This window comes from Rhinatrema bivittatum, chromosome 2 (assembly GCF_901001135.1).
Source record: "Rhinatrema bivittatum chromosome 2, aRhiBiv1.1, whole genome shotgun sequence".
NCBI lineage: Eukaryota > Metazoa > Chordata > Amphibia > Gymnophiona > Rhinatrematidae > Rhinatrema > Rhinatrema bivittatum.
This window is the reverse complement of record NC_042616.1, coordinates 316,772,530-316,790,015: the sequence shown is the minus strand read 5'-3', so window position 1 is coordinate 316,790,015 and position 17,486 is coordinate 316,772,530. Positions and strand designations below refer to the sequence as shown.

At 44.6% G+C, this 17,486-nt stretch overlaps 1 protein-coding gene across 1 annotated transcript in view; it reads left to right on the top strand.

Annotated features, from left to right (window-relative positions):
• The window catches only part of ABCA13 (ATP binding cassette subfamily A member 13), a 929,477-nt gene that overhangs the window by 235,126 nt on the left and 676,865 nt on the right, over positions 1 to 17,486 (top strand). Inside the window, exons 21-24 of the mRNA XM_029587089.1 lie at positions 110 to 249; positions 2,855 to 2,968; positions 3,100 to 3,190; positions 5,690 to 5,866. Coding sequence (XP_029442949.1) covers positions 110 to 249; positions 2,855 to 2,968; positions 3,100 to 3,190; positions 5,690 to 5,866 — 522 coding nt within the window. The remainder of the gene's footprint in view (positions 1 to 109; positions 250 to 2,854; positions 2,969 to 3,099; positions 3,191 to 5,689; positions 5,867 to 17,486) is intronic.

Here is a 17,486-nt window from a genome sequence, read left to right as displayed (position 1 = left end):
AACGGGACTAAACTGTAAAACTTTTGGGGAGCCAGTGCAGAAATTTTACTGTGTGATAACACACTTCACATAACTGGATTGTAAAATTGGTTATGTTTTCTTGCCGCAGCTCCATTTTGCTTACAGTTTTATCAGGAAATTTTGCAGTCTCCGAATGGAGCTTTGGCATGGACCTTCCTGAAACCTTTGCTACATGGAAAGATACTCTACACCCCGAACACTCCAGAGGTTAGAGAAGTAATGGAAAAGGTAAGCGGCGATGGAACTCAAACTGGAACATGGTAAACTTCTCCTGTTATTCCAGTAAATGGCCATTTTTGTTACTTTGTACCTATTGAAATATAGCAATAAAGGGGGAAATAATCAAAACTGCCTAAGTTCCTGCAAGCTTTTTGGGTTCTTTTTACCCAGTGGGTTTTCACCAATAATTAAAGCAAAACTGCACAGATTATTGTCTCCAGAAAAATTAGCCCCAAAGATTTGCGCCTGCCTTATCTGTGGGTAATGAGTCCATCAGAAATCACATGTGTAGTTTTGAATATATAAAATGGTGTGCATTGTTGTGCGGCCTACCCTCTTCGTGCCCCGGGGAATATCTCCGAGTAACATATGCAAAGAATTAAATAAAAAGGTCAATGTCTATTTGTCCATTTGTACGCCTAATAAATTTCCACAAAATCGATGTAAGTTCACTAAATTTGGCATTCAGGAAGAAAATGTGACAGATCAGTTCAAACCCTTAAAACACTGGGTCACTATTTAAGGAGAATCAAGCCATCTTTAAAAATGGCGCGGGCCATCCAGTGCTCCTACCATGTGACAGAGGCCGGCCAATGGCACGGATACCCTCTCACATGGTAAGGGCAAAAGGCCATCGGTGCCATTTTGATTAGTGGCAGCCGACGGAGCGGGAGGACGGCCCGGGAGCGGGAGATCGCTCCCGGGACCTCCCCTGGACCACCAGGTACCTGTAAAATGTTTTTGGGGGGGTCAGGAGGGTGGGGGAAGGAAAGGGTTTAGTTTTAGAGGGTTGGGGTGGGTTTAGGGGTTATTTTTGTGTGCTGTTTTTCCCGCCCTCCCCCAAAATGATAAGAAAACCCCCACAATCAATATCGTGGGGTTTTCCTATCATTTTGGGGGAGCCCCCGATTTCTGATGATTTAAAAAATATCGTCCGATATTTTCAATCGTCTGAAGCCCGATTCACATCCCTAGGTTAAACATCTTTAGCTCTTGAAACTGGAGCATGACTCTTGGAGTCCTATGAGAAAATCAGCCCAGGGATTATTTACCTTATTTTCTTTCCTGCATCACTTCTGCTCCAGACTTTCTGCCATTTAGCCATGTCTATTGGGATCCACTGGACCTGGGGGGCTATCTCTCCTATCCTTTACCCCACTTTCCTACTACCCATATCTCCTCCCCTTCTGCCCCCTGTGTGGTTCCAAAATATAACACTTAAATTCTGAGTTTTAGATAAGTGCATGACTGTAGCTTTATTTATACAAATTAATTTATCTCATTATATTCAACTGGAGTTCATCTGGAATTAGAGTTCAAGTTGGTTTGTTAAGTCATTGATTTGGTTGGTCATTGCCTTCCCATGGGAGGCGTTGCCCCAACTCACCAAGGGGTCTGACCTCTCAACCTCTGCAAATGGAAGGTGTTAACTCTGTAGGTCAGGAGGACTCACCCAACTGTGCTAGTTGTGATTTGCCTGACCTCCCCTCATTTCAACTTATTTTATGGGCATGAAGGCCTCACCCTAGCATTGGAGAAAGAGGCTGGGCTAGCGACTGCCTGGACCCTTTATCCTCACCACAAAGCTCAGCCCGATCCCCCTGCTTGCCCAGCAAACACTGGTCACCCTGTCTGGCCACACTCTGTGCCCTGACCTCTCACCTTGGACACCTGGTCAGGGTCAAAGGTTGGACTGGCTTCCCGACCGCAGTCAGGTAGCCTACTCCCTCCCTGACTAAGTGGCCAGCAGTGAAGTTGTGCCCTTGGCCACATAGCAGGGGAACAGCTTCATCTCCCCTACTTTGTTCTGTCCCTTAAGGTTCCATATCTGCCTCTTTTGGCTCCTTTCATTCCTCCACACCCCACCTCATTTTTTCTGGTTCTTCTTTTCATTCTCTCTTCTCTCTTTTTCCTTCTTCCCCTTTCCACTTTTATGTTCTCCTCCATCCTTTCTTTTCCCCTTCAGGTTCTTCCCCCTTACCTTTGTTATACTTCCCTTCCATGGGCTGCAATAGTGAGAGTTTTAGCAGGAGGCCAGCAATATGGAGACATAGTAAGGGTGTGCTTCCTCTCTTGTGGTTCGCTATATAGGAAGTATATGGGAGTGATAATGGAGCAGCTATGAGAACCATGGGAGTACATGATTACTGGGCCCCCATGTTGCTGCCTTCAGTCTCATTTCCACAGGGTACGGAAGGGGGAAGAGGAATAGCTGGCTTTCTCCAGTTGACTGCAGCAACTCTTCCTCTTCCTCTGTTCAACCAAACTGAGGTGGGAAAATTACCAGTGCAGTATGCTGGCATATATTGCCTTAGTCTGAACCCTGGTTATTTGTTTGATCAGTACAGTACAAGTACTAGGACATGTTACTACTATTGTATGGGAGGTTTCCATGGCTTCTAGATATATTTTAATCTATGGTTAGAGGTCTTCCAGAGCCTTATTTTTGGAGACAACTCCATATCAAATTTGACTTTATTTTAATTGAGCTGTGTACAATGCTACATTCAGTAGTACTTTTGAAGTGTTGTTCCTAGGCAATAGATCTTATCGTAATTCCTCATGTGTTTAGAAGAGTTTCCATTTCACACTGGTGCTTCCTGGTCTTTTGTAGGCAAATCACACCTTCTATCTTGTGGAAGCTCTGAAGAATCACTCTGAGACATGGCTGAACATTTCACATGTCCTGCAGAAGAATAAACACTTGCTCATGACTGACCAACTTCAGGTTGGTTTGCAAATTGTGTACTTTCAATGGTGACTTTCTCATTTTGTCTAGTTTCCATAGTCTTCCAATCCAGGTGCAAATGAATTAATATTAACTTTTTGTATGTGATCAATACCTGTTGTTCTTTTCAGGTGATACTGCAAAACAGTTTTTTAAGAAACTTTGTGGAAAATCAGTTGAAAATAGACTTAGGGAAATTTGTTGAAGAACTGCAGGCGTATGGTAAGAAAATGCTACTTTTATTGCCAAGATTTGTTTGTGATTTGAATATGTACCATGTCACACCCCCCCCCCCCCCTTTTACAAGGTTCTGTGAGGGGACAAATGGATCCCTATGGGGCAATCACATTCCAAAATAAAATTGTACACAGTAAGTGTTGTGTATCAAACAGAAAAAAACACAGAGTTTACTGATAAATCAAAGTTTAGTAGATATACAACAGAGTTTCGTTGGCCACCCTCCAGTCCACAGATACAATGGACAATTTTAATGATAGGTTACAAATGACTAGTAATAAGTCTGAATTTTCAGTTTTTAGTTCTTTCAGAACCCTGGGATGCATATCATCTGGTTCAGGTGATTTGCTACTCTTCATTCTGTCAATCTGGCCTACTATATCTTACAGGTTCACCATGATTTGATTCAGTTCATCCAGATCATCACCTCTGAAAACCTTCTCTGAAATGGGTGTCTCCCCAACTTCCTCATTAGTAAACACCGAAGCAAAGAATTCATATAGTCTTTCTGTGATGATGTTATCTTCCCTAACTGCCCCTTTAACCCCTTGATCATCTAATGGTCCAACCGACTCCCTCACATGTTGTTAAATAAGTGTTTGACTGCAAGGTGAAGTGGCCACCAGAGGAGCATTTTGGGGGCAGTTTTTGCCCTTTTAAAATTTTGCCACCTGAAGCGGCCACCTCACCTTGCCTCATTATAAAACCACCCCTGCTAGTAACTGCTAGTGAAGATGTGTTATACGTTTGATGCGTCTCAGTATTGGTAAAAACCATGGCAGGCATAATAGTGCTTGATTGCGTAAATGCTGAAACTTTGCTTATATGAAAGTGTATTTGAATAAAGCAGGTGTGCTGTGATGTTCACAAAATATTATTATTAGCCTCATACTAAACCTCTAGCCATCTTATTTGATGATATTCGTAGACTTAATTTTCTCTTCTTAATTCTAAAATAAGATTACCATGGAGAAGAGAAAATGTAGTATCTGTACAATACATATCTTCCTGCCTATAATCAGAGCCCTAGTCCCCCCATGTGTACATAGCCATGGGAAGGGCTGCAGGAGACCTGGGACAAACTGACTTGTGAAGGCAGAAGCTTGCCAGCAATGCCTCATAAATCTAACCCCACCCCACACTGATCTTGCAGTAGGAAGATGAGAGCAGTGGCAGCTGTCTACCTGTGTCCTCCTCTTCAGCTACCCAGGCACCGACTGCAGTGCAACCTGAATAACTTGAAACTTCAATCAGGTCCTGCACATCAGAGGAAGAGGAGGAGGAGGAGGATGTTGCCTGATGTGTTGCCACTGTTCTTTTCTTTCCACTGTCGGAATAGCATGTATGTATGAGGGGGGGGGGGGGGGTGTATCGATCCAGGAAGAGCATGATAGGAGGTTGTATAAATAGAAGGGTTTGGGGAGGGGGATTGAAAAAGAGGGGCTTGCAGGGAGTTGAATAAAGGGGTTGGGAGATTTGTCTAGAGGGGCTAAGGGATGTGATTATGTGAAAGAGGGGCTGGGGTGAAAGTTGATGGTGGTGTGGGTGTGCCCCTAGGATGGGGACATGAGGGAGTGAAAGAGGATGGGAACAGAAAGGGAAGGAGAGGGTAAGGACTAGAGTTGGGGAGAGGGAGATAGAGGGTGTGGGGATGTGAGGAGAAACAGTATGGAGCCTGCGGGGGCTGGGGGTGAAGGAGCAGAAACACCACCCTCTTCTATCTCTGGATCCCAGAACCTCCTTCTTCCCACACCAGAACCTTCCTCCCCTCCTCTTCTGCTACCCCTATCCCCCTCATTACTCTTACCATATCTCCAAACCAAATCATCCATCCTTCTCTTCTCCCCATACCGGATTTTCCTTCCTTCTCTCTCCCCAGTCCTGAGCTCTCCTTTTCCTTTCCTCCTCACATCAATACCTGAAATTCCTCACATAAAACTCTTAAAACAACAAAATAAATTATTCAGACACAAAGCAGGTCTGGAAAACCTTTTTATTTTAATTATGCAAAATAAATCTACTACTACTACTTAACATTTCTATAGCACTACATGGCATACACAGTGCTGTACAAACACACAAAAAGTTAGTCCCTGCTCAATAGAGCTTACAATCTAATAAGACAAACATATAGGACAATAATAATCTACATAATTATTTAATAGTTATATTTTATAATCATACATTATATTATTCTACTTATTAAATAAACAATTATCTACATTATTAAATATGCAGAATTTAAATTTATGCAGATGTGCCACATAATCGCCACAGAATTTTAGAAACTTTGCAGCAGAATTATCTAACTCTTGCCTTAGAAGCTACCCCTGTGCTGCTGCAGGAAACTGTGGGCTATGCATATAAATATGCAATGTTTACAAGCCTGTCACACTTACCAACCTAGGACATAGATGACTGTATAGATCAGATTATATTTAGATGGTACACCTAGTACAGCCTAACCATCTTTTACTTTTCCAGGAACTACAATGACTCAGATTCTTAAGAGACCAGTTGCTCAGCAGATCAATGTCCTGTCCCAGCTCATGGTAAACATTTCTTCCTGTTTATATCTGGATCGTTTCATGCCACTCAACTCCTTGGAAGAGCTAGAGGAAAAAGCACAGGAGCTCATGCAACAAAACAACTTCTTGGCTAGTAAGTATGTCATTGAACTGGTGTACAGGACCAACAATTACTCTTTTCATAGCATTGTGGCACACCATTCATAGTCTTAAAATAGAACAATAACGGGTGCTTACAAAGTGCAGGGAGATAATAGTATACACAGGAAAAAAGGTCCACATGCACATGTGCTATATGCTATAATAAAGCCCTCATAATAGGTGCTACCAGTTCAATATAAAGGCCTTCAATTGCCTTATTTTAAATCATTGGAGTAGTCCACTGGTTTAACTGTACCGCAACATCACCGATGACCTTGCAAGTTAAGTAATTTTATGTGCAGAATTATAAAAGTTGCGGTATAGTTATACCAACGGACTACCCCAATGATTTAAAATAAGTCTATTGAAGGCCTTTACATTAAACTGGTAGTGCCTATTATGAGGGCTTTATTATAGCATATAGCACATGTGCATGTGGACCTTTTTTCCTGTGTACACCATTCATAGTAACATAATAATATATTTGATAATGACAGATAAAGATCAAAATGACCCATCCAGTCTACCCAGCAAGGTGCTTAGGGTTGTAACTGCTGCTCCATGCAGGTTACCCCCATGTGTCCTGTGTAGGGTTGTAACTGCTGCTCCATGCAGGTTACCCCCATGTGTCCTGTGTAGGGTTGTAACTGCTGCTCCATGCAGGTTACCCCCATGTGTCCTGTGTAGGGTTGTAACTGCTGCTCCATGCAGGTTACCCCCATGTGTCCTGTGTAGGGTTGTAACTGCTGCTCCATGCAGGTTACCCCCATGTGTCCTGTGTAGGGTTGTAACTGCTGCTCCATGCAGGTTACCCCCATGTGTCCTGTGTAGGGTTGTAACTGCTGCTCCATGCAGGTTACCCCCATGTGTCCTGTGTAGGGTTGTAACTGCTGCTCCATGCAGGTTACCCCCATGTGTCCTGTGTAGGGTTGTAACTGCTGCTCCATGCAGGTTACCCCCATGTGTCCTGTGTAGGGTTGTAACTGCTGCTCCATGCAGGTTTCCTCTTTGCTTTCTGATTTAAGTTGTAATTGATGCTCTGCAGGTTATTCCAGTGCTGAAAAGTTACCACCGGTCACCCCAGTGCTACATTTCCATCGTCTTGCCACCTCAGTCTAAAATTCAGTTGCACAACTTATCTTCCCCCAGTGCTGCTACATCCATATTACCCCTCTTCTCAATTCACTACATTGGCTTCCTGTCTACTCTTGCCTATGGTTCAAGCTTCTCTTATTCTCCTACAAGTGCAGCTCCTTAGTTCTCACCTCTTACCTCTCCCTACATCCTTTTGTGTTTTGTGTTCATTGGGCAAGTCACTTTGGTCTATGCCCTTCTCCTCCTCCTCCTCTACCTTGTTGCATCCTTTATCTGGAACAGACTTTCGAAGCTCGTGTGCCATGCTCCATCTCTGGCCCTAGTCAAATCCAGTCTAAAAACCCACCTCTATGAGGCTGCATTTAAATTTTAATCCCTGGTGTTCAGATTCACAGAAAGCAGGAACAAAGTAAGTGCTTTGGCATGCATAAGGTCACATGGCAGCATGTGAGCATGAATGATAGTTATGGGGTGAATTTTCAAAGGAATTATGTGCGTAAAAGCACACATGTGCATAATTAGTGTGTATTTGCATGAATGCTTTAATATAAACATCAAAAGTATGTGCATATTTTCAGTTTCGTGCACACATTTACCTGTGCAAAAAAGGGGTTTCCAGGGGCATTCAGAGGCAAATGTGTGGAAATTGCTAGTTTATAAGAGACTAGGCGTTAAGCCCATAACAACGGGCTACATTTAAAAAAAAAATTTTCGGTCCATTTCCTTCCCACTCCCTCCCCCCCCCTCTATTCTCCCTCCCTCTCACCTTCCCCCCTCCCTCCTCTATTCTCCCTCCCTCTCACCTTCCCCCTCCCTCTCACTTCCCCCCTCCATTCTCCCTCCCTCTCCCCCTCTATTCTCCCTCCCTCCCCTCACTCTCTCCTCCCTCCCCCAATGCCCTCCCCTTTCAGCTCATCTGCAGACAGAAGATCTCCGGGGGGGAGGGGGGGTGTCCCTTCCGCACGCGCGGCGCCGCTCCTGCTCGTCGCCGCTGCCGCCGCTCCTGCTTGTCGCCGCTGCCGCCGCTGCCGCCACTAATGCTCCTCCTACTCCTGCTTCTCGCCGCCGCTCCTGCTTCTCGCTGCCGCCGCCGCTCCTGCTTCTCGCCGCTGCCGCCGCTCCTGCTGCCCCAGCGCCATTTTTTTTTTTTCGGGCACGTTCGGCTCTGGCCGACGTGCTCGCCCGCGCATGCGCAGTAGAGCTGCTCTCTACTGCGCATTTGCGGGCCGTCGGTCAGAGCCCGTTTATAAGGTAGATTGACCTGAATACATTAGGCAACGTATTGGTGCAATTTTACACCTGCTAATTGTCTAGCGCGATTGGTATTAGACTCATCCACTGTCCTCTATTGGTTGGGTGGGAGGTCTGGGTGAACTGGGGGAAGTTCAGGGTGAAGAACTAGAAGGGTCTCAATGAACTGGAGAAGGACTGGGTAAACTGGTGGAGATGTCGGCAAACTGGTGATTTCTATTACAGGCGCATGTTTTAAAATACACCAACCTGCAGGTATAAATCAGGGTTTTATGTTTAGAAAATAGGTAGGAAATGTTTGTGTGCTCCATGCACTGCAAGTATTCGCGTGTAACCAAATTTACATGTGCATGTTGGGGGGATAGATTTACACGTATTTTATAATCTGCCTGTACCTGCTATGGGCAGGTAATAAAATATTGTACATAAGAACATGCCATACTGGGTCAGACCAAGGGTCCATCAAGCCCAGCATCCTGTTTCCAACAGTGGCCAATCCAGGCCATAAGAACCTGGCAAGTACCCAAAAACTAAGTCTATTCCATGTTACCATTGCTAGTAATAGCAGTGGCTATTTTCTAAGTCAACTTAATTAATAGCAGGTAATGGACTTCTCCTCCAAGAACTTATCCAATCCTTTTTTAAACACAGCTATACTAACTGCACTAACCACATCCTCTGGCAACAAATTGCAGAGTTTAATTGTGCGTTGAGTAAAAAAGAACTTTCTCCGATTAGTTTTAAATGTGCCACATGCTAACTTCATGGAGTGCCCCTTGTTTTTCTATTATCCGAAAGAGTAAATAACCGATTCACATCTACCCGTAGTAAATCTCCTTGCGGCCATATACCTGTGTATATGGAGCAGTGTAATATTGTTTGTAAGTTATGCTCCCTGTGTAAAAGGTTTTCCACACATGTCTAGAAAAGGTGTGCCCTGCATGTTGTATATGTAAGAGATAGCGTATCACAATGTGAGAAAGAAAGGGAGGGTAATATCTGGTGTCAGTGCTGATCTGGTTGTGTAGGAAATGGGGTCTGGCCAAGCAATTTTAAAAAGGTAGATGTTTCAATCTGACTGTGTCCATAAGAAAATTCAGCCTGTGGTTTTTAGAGAGCGGACAGATTTCTCACTTGTGATACAGTATAACAGGGGTGGGTAAAGCTAATATTTCCATTTTGGTCATGAGAGGAAAAGAAAGTGTGTCAAAATGACTTCTGTTGCAAGGGGCCTTCTGGAGATGTTTCAGCCCTGCGTTGGAATAAATATACTCAGATCTGAGGGCTGTGGGAAAAGTCTTGGGACTTGAAAACGGTATATACAATTTTTTAAATAAATAGATACAAATATAAATAGTACACAACTGTGTGGATGAACATTCCATCATGTACCATTTTGTAAGCAGAGGGCATTGATAGGTTAATAGCAAGTCCATGATGACTTTGCCTTCCGTGCACCCTGAATAACTTTTCTGGAGTTGCAACAAATATCCTTTTTTTTTTACTACCCCAAATATCTCTTGAATATCTGAATTTATGACAGCTTCTGTTCAGCAAACCCTTATTAACCTGTGAGATTCACCGTCCACAGCCTAAAACCTATAAGGAGAGAGAAGAGCCGTATTGTAAATAAATGCAATTCAAAATTGCAGAAGGCTTTAATTTGAAAGAAAATTGGAAGTGCTCTTACCCTTCCTGTCTCTCCCCCACCCCCCTCCACTCAGTGGGTGCATTTTGTCCAGGCAAAATTGTATGTGGACAGTGCTGATAAGCTTTGCTAGATGGATAAAGTTAGGTGGATAAAACTGTTCACAGTGAAGGTCTGCCCTAAAGATATCTGAGTATACTCAGGAGCCATCTTATACGGATAAGTGCCACTGATTAACTGGATAAAGTTCCATGGATAACTTTCCTGCTCGCCAGCCTGCTGGCTGAATATGGACTTTTAGCTGCCTATCACCTACCATGATGGGGTTTCTGCTGCCTTCCTAGTAACTACAGGGGTGGTGGAATCTCCATCACTGGAAGGGTTTGAAAGCAAATTTAAACGTTTGTCTGGGATGCTTTAGGCATTGCAGATCCTGAATGGAGGTGGAGCAAATGACCTCTTTGGATATCCTCCTCTTAGTACCGTCTTCTTAACTGTCGTCTTATGATTCATTTCTTTTTCCCCTTTATCTTTTAAGGCCTAATTGCTGTTATGCCAAAAGACGCCAGACTTCCTCCTCCTCTTCTCTCTGTATCAAAGTATATTTTACCTAGACAACCTGCTAATTTCAATGCGCTGGCTGAAGGTTAATGGATTTAATTATCCCTTGAAGCAATCACTTATGTTCATCTCACTCTGACCTGATTCCCTTTTTGGGTCACAGGCAAAATCAATGAAAATTTAATTTTCTGTTGCCTTTAGACACTACAGACTAGAATTGTAAAGGAAAGGTTTAAAAAGCACTTGCTTAAAACTTTTGTGAAGAAATACTGTGGGTTAGCTTGGTCCTGTGACAATTGTATTATGTATGCAGTACAAGGGATAAGCTTCCAGGTACAATATTACAGGCTGAAGAAAACTCATGCTAACTTCTGTGAACCAAGATGGAAAACCACAAAATGCTGATGCTAGTGAAAAAGCCAAGATCAATATATTTGCTGAAACTGCTGAGAACTATTTACAGCTCCTGTGTGTGTGTGCAGACATTGTAAGGCCACACTTGTTTTTCTCTTCTTTTACCAAACTAATGAAGCCAAAACTCACCCTGGGTGGAAAGTCACAGTGATTCAGTCTGGGGGTGCATGCAGTGTGACTGACCCATGATTGACAAGAATGTCATCACCTCTGATTGTTAGAGACATGCTTCTGAAAAGGTGTAAGGCATGAAACAAGACAGAGAAATTTTGGAGCAGCCACCATGATCGCCATAATGAAGCAAGCATTGGTACAAACTGATCATCTGACATCCCCACCCATCTGATCTATATGAAGCAGTTTGGTCAACTGCTAAAAAGTCCTAATGTATTGCTTGCAAAGATAATATATAGTAGAGCCTTGCTTTCTGGATACATTTTCTATTTCTGATATCCAGTGAAAGCAAAATATCACAATTTCTGTATAATCATATGCCATAATCTGATTAGTACTATAATTTGTAATATTAATAGTAATAGTCCTTATAATAAATATTAGTTTATTTGGGTGACTTTCTGGTCTCCAAGCATTTTTTTATTTCCTTTGCAAGCCAGATTGCATATTTTTGCAATGCTACCACCCTTATAACATTCAAAACTAGCAAACATTGGGGCCGATGCAATAAAGGCGCATAGAAAGCAGGCGCTGAACAGTCAGCGCTCACTTTCTTAATGCGCGCATGGTGCCCCAAAAGGGGGGGCGCCATGCAATATTTAAATTAGGGGGTCGCGCTAGGAAGGAGGCGCTAGGGTCGCTTGCGCGACCTTAGTGTCTCCTTCCTAGCATGACCCGCTGCGGCTGCCTGTCTGCCAGTAATGAAAACGGCCGCAGAGTTTATCGGCAGCTATTTTCATTACTGGCAGACGGCTGGTTATGAAAACCGACGCCGAGTTTACCAGCGTCAGTCTTCATAACTCGGCAGTCTGCTGAGTTATTATTATTATTTTTTTTACTTTAAAAAAGAAGTACAGAAAAGCAGATTTTTCTGCTTTTCTCTACTCTTTTTCAGTGCGCTCAGCAGGCGTTAATACCTGAGCGATAAATGTGCATCTGAGCTGCACATTTATTTTTTTGCATTGGGAGTGAATGAGTAATAGGCTCGTTCACATGCATTTGCATGTGATGAGCGCTATCTCATTCACTCTGTGTTAGATGCGCGTTAAATAGGCGTTAATCCCCTTATTGCATTAGGGGATTGATTAGCGCCTATTTTACCCGCATCTAACTGCTCGTTAAGAGTGCGCTCGGCATATTGCATCGGTCCCATTGTTCTTTTCCAAATTTTTCAAGGAGATATGCAGTATTTCTAATCATCTGTTATTTGATAAAAAAAAATCAAGGACAAATACATATTTCCTCTTGGAAATGCTTATTGGAATTTAAGCTACTTTTTCAGATTTAATGGCCCTTCTTTTTACATCTCCCTAGTCATTACTACTGTTGCTAATTTATTTTTGGTTTCGATGACTTTATCCTGCTACTTTGGACTTGCAGCTCCATCAAAACTGGCCATTACTAGAGCACCATAAGTCTTCAATCACAATGAGGTGGGGATTCTCTTTCCTTTCCCTATTTTCAACCCTCTCTTCTTTCTAGCTGTGAAGTCCTTACTCTCTGGTCAGGTTGAATCTTTTAGAACACAGTTCAAATGTATCCTTCCTATTCATCGCTGCAGAATGTGGTGAACAAAATTCTGCAAGACTCAAGGGAAATAGCTACAGCCTTTTCAGTCTAGACCCTTGTCAAAACATCAGTATGTCCCCAGTGGAATGATTTTAAACTCCTACAGCTAGGTTAGCTTTATCTTACTCTCTGGTGAGAGACCAGTATCGCATCAACACAACTCTAGACCATATTTTCCTCTTTCATGCTCCTTAATTGTATTTCAGATGAGTTCTGTGAAACAGATTGCGTCTTTCCCAGCTTGGGCAGTGCTGTCCTCTCTCATGTGGCAGAATTAGTTTATCTATCATGTGCCAATCGCCTCACACTGAGAAACCTCTCTAGCGTGCGTCCCCAACACTGTGGGCTCACTTGACTACCTTGGCCAGTTTATAACTGAGTTAATCTTGTCTTCACACATTATTAGCGTGGAGTCCTTTGTAACTCATCTGTTTCTCATAGAGTGCAGTATTTCCACTGAACAAAACTTTCATCTGTCTTTCATGGGCCTACCATAGTGTAGCCTCTACTTCTGGAATTATGTGCCCTCCTCTTCAGCTTCTCCTTTGTGGCTGCTCGTCCTTCCTCCCTTGTATTATCCCATCTGTGCTTGTGGGACTGGGAACTAGACTTAACCATCTCCCTGCGGTCCCACCCCCAGAGGTCCATTCACCTTCTCAGTTGTTAGGCATGATGGGAGCTGTAGTGTATTTGGGTTAAACAACCTGCAGGAGACACCTGCACCCAAGACCACTAGTTACCAATGTCCATCTCACCAAAATTTTGCAATTTTCCCTGGGTACATCTTTTAAACGACCTGCAGGAGGCACCTGCACCCAGGAGTGATCATCGTACCTTTACATCTTATGTTCTTTCTATCAGCTCCACTGTCTTCCAAGATTATCAACACTCCATGGTTCCCAAGTCGCCAGCCTTTTGTACCTTGCTTCCGACGACCGGCACCTGAGCTTTCATCACATAGCGGGAATTATGTGCCTACGATCAGTGTCTCCACTGGGTAAGGAGTAACTGCTCTGCTTGGTTTCCAGCTCCACAGCCTGTTCAGGCTTTCCTTTCCAGATGACCTGCAGGAGGCGCCTGCACTCCAATTATGACCATCGTTGATTGGGGTCTAGGTTACTTCGTTCTTCTCATCAAGCTGAACCAGCAAGTGAGTCCTGCTCGTTCCGCTCTACACTTAAAGATTCAACTGACCTTCATGCCTCAGCCTGGCTTACCATCTGGTATTCAAAATCCAATGATATCTCCCTGCATCCTTACGCTTCCAACATTTCTCTGCGCAACTTTGAACCTCACTCACTGGCGATAGTGTTTGGAGCCCATTGCAAGTCTCTTTTCCCTACCAGGGGGTCTGCCTAAGTGAGTCTCTGAGTACATCTAGTTCTGGCATTGTTCTCAGTACGTCAAAGGACTTCAAATCCATCTACCAGTCCACTAGCCCTATTCTATCGGGCTATCCTGCCGAGAACCTGGCTTACTAATGACATGTGACAACATTACCATCACTCAAGAGAGCCTTAAGTGCTTACTTATCTGAGAGACTTTGACTTCCACCCTCACTAGAGGGCTCCTCCCTGTAAGGAAACCCGAAGATCTCTAGGCCAGCAAGATTTCTTGCTCTGCTACTATGATATGAAAACAAACACCTGTTAACAGGACTCCATCCAGAATTGATTACAGTACGAAATTCTACTTTTTCACGTTCCTTACTTGCTACCCATGGAATATCGCAGGTGAAAGACTGTTTAATCCTCCAGTCATTGGAGTTCCCTAGACCTGGTTCTTTAATCTCCAGCGAATGTTAATAATGGTTACTGATGAACCGCTTCTGACCTCCCAACATACCCAAGGCTATTCCTTAACGCATTCAAGAATACTATATGGACCCCTGACTTGGCCGTCCCTCTGCTGAACTACTGGGGTACCAACCATCTTCAACTCCGTCATTTGGATTTCTCTTCTGTACTCCGATACTTAGCCTCCTACTACAGTTTCAGTCTTGAAAGACTCTGAATATGAATCCATGACTATTTCCCTACCTTCTATGACACTACGGAAGTCTCAAGCTTATACCATCCTCTTTATAAAGCACCTGAGATACAGTCCACCTGTGCCTTCAGTATACATCTTGTCTCAATGTTTGACTATCCCCGTTCCTTGTTTCCAGCCTTGGATTCTCTCCAGATGTTCCAGTCCCAGATGTTCCAGCTTAAGATGCCCTTCCTGTTTCTGACCTCCAGAAGGAGGGAAGGGGACCCCTTGATGAGGGGGTGCTGTTGCGATTCCTCCCATGGCTGGAGCCACGGGAGGCCTCTTACCTCTCTCCTGGTGCCACCCCGGACCTTCCTACGTGGCTTGGAGGCTGCGTCACAGCAGAGTACCGCTGAGCTTCTTGTGGCCCGGAGGCCACCATCGCTGGGCCTTCCCGTGGCCTAGACCGCTGCCAATGCTGCCTCCTTGCAGGCCTGGAGGCCTTCTCCTCAAGTGGCAGGGCGCCACCATTGCCCGCCTCCTCATGCGGCAGGAAGCCGCCTCCCACATCGAGGCCTGTCTGCAGCCTGTTCTCCTCCTCTCAGCGGCAGTGTAGCCACTGTCCAAGTTCCTGCTCCTTCTGCCTAAGGAGTGTGGCCGTGCCCTTCTCCTATATTTAAAGGGCCTGCGGCCGGATATGCCCCGGGCCCCACCTGAACTCCTCCCAGAGCGTCTCCTCATCTTCAGCCCTACTTAAGGGCCCTGCTTCCACTTCATCCTCCCCTTCGCAAGGAGCCAGTTCAGGAGTTGGACTGCTCCTGGATCCTGTTCCAGCTCTCCAGTGCAGCAGCTTCCAACAACATCCTCCTCCTCCTCTTCTTCAAGGCATTCCCTTCCTTGTTGTCCTTGTCTTTGATATTCTGTGTTCCAGTCCTGATGTCCGTGTTTCAGTCCTGATGTCCGTGTTTCAGTCCTGATGTCAGTGTTCCAGTCCTGATGCCAGTGTTCAAGTCCTGATGTTCCGTGAGTCAAGTCCTGATGTTCCGTGAGCTAAGTCCTGATGTTCAAGTCCTGATGTTCGGTGATTCAAAGTCTTGATGTTCTGTGTCTAGTCCTGATGTTCAAGTCCTGAAGTTCCAATTCCTGAAGTGCCAGGTCCTGATGCTCCAGGTCCTGAATAACCCATGCCTTCGAAGGTTCCTTGCTTTTAGTTCCGAGTTCCGGTTTCCAAGTTCCAAGTTTTAATCCTGAGTCTGTATCCTGTTTTGACTCCGGAGGATCCAAGGGATTACTTCATTCCTGTGCTGTGAGACGTCCTGAGCTTGTCCTGCTCCCCTCGTGGTCCGTGATCAGCCCCCGGGCTGTGTAGGGTGCCTGAAGGCCTTGCTCATCCTCTTCTGTTTCCTCGTTTCATGTTCCTCGTCTGAGTCTCCAGTGTGGTCCGTGACCAGCCCACGGGTTGTGTAGGGCACCTGAAGGAATTTGCTTGTTTTTCTTATGAGTCTACCTTCCATGTCTCCTTGTCTGAGTCTTCGTTCCAAGTTCCTTGTCTGAGTCTTTAATCCCAGAGTCTCCGTCGCCCTTGTCTCCTGTCTGGCCTGCCACCCTTGCCATTCCCAGCGGCATGTCCGAAAGGGCTTGGAGTGGTCGGAGGACCACTCAGAGACCAACCTTGCGTGGTTGGCCTCACCAAGGATGTGCGGGGGCCTGGGCTTCCAGTCCTAGCCCAGACAGGACTTTGTCTCACCTGCCTCGGCCCTTCCTTGGAGCTCCTCTCCTGGTTCGCCAAGGCCCTAGGGCACACCTCTCCCCGGGATCGGGAGCACTCCCTAGCGTTCCTCCTACGGATCCTCAACATATAGGCCCAGAAGATGTTTGTTTTTAAATATACTTAACCGGCTATATTCTGAATATAGCCGGTTAAGTATCAAGTCATCCAGGTACACATAGCTGGCTAATATTAGGACTGCTCTGAGGCAATATAAGTGTAATAAAAACTTGTATAAATAAAGAAAGAGAAATAAAATAAATAAACTTAGCTGGAAAGAATGCTCTGCTCCCGGAACATCACCCACGCTGCCTTTGACTTACCCAGGTACATTTTTTGCCAGGTAACTATGTAGCTGGATAAGTCAAGAATGGGGAAACTGATGGGATTTTCAAAACCCACTGTTAGTCTAGTTAAGTCTCAGACTTAGCCGGACAAACCCTTTGAATATGGAAGCCTAGGTTTTTAAAGAAAGAAGTAAAGCTCTCGTATTTGGAAGCCTTGCGATTCCTAACCAGGAGCATGATTGACATTTTATGCACACATCAATTTGAATTTTGATGTGGCTTATATGCTTGTGCTTTGATATTTCTTCATTTTGCGCCTCTTGTTTGCACTTTGTACACATGTTGCATGTGCCTTGTTGTGTCAGGATGGGCTTGGGCATTTGGGCCTTGTGAGACCATGACAGAAGACTATTTTGCTGTCATATTTGGCTTTATCCTATGCACATAAACTGAGGATCCACAGCAGGTTTACTCAGTTTTCTGTTTCTCTGACTTTGTCTTTCATTTTATTTTTCCCAATTGAATATCAGATGCCACTTACTTCACATGGCAAAATCTCTCGTCATTTACGGCGCAGAGGTTGCTTAACATGGACACTGTTCCTGAGCCTGAGAGGAGCGATGCAGGATTTCAAAGAGGGCTTAATCGCTTTAGGTTTAAGTCTACCATATAAAGGGGTTGATGTTAGGCAAATGGGGAAGACATTTTGCTAGTACAGTTCCCCTACCACACCCAAACACAGGGTAGGGAGTTAGGGTAAATTGTCACAGATTTGGGTGGGATCTTACTCGCAGATCAGAGAGGCTACTGCTTGTGGAGACCCTCAGGGATCTCCACTAGAAGAGCCTAGCTCAAGCCCTGAATTAGGATTCAG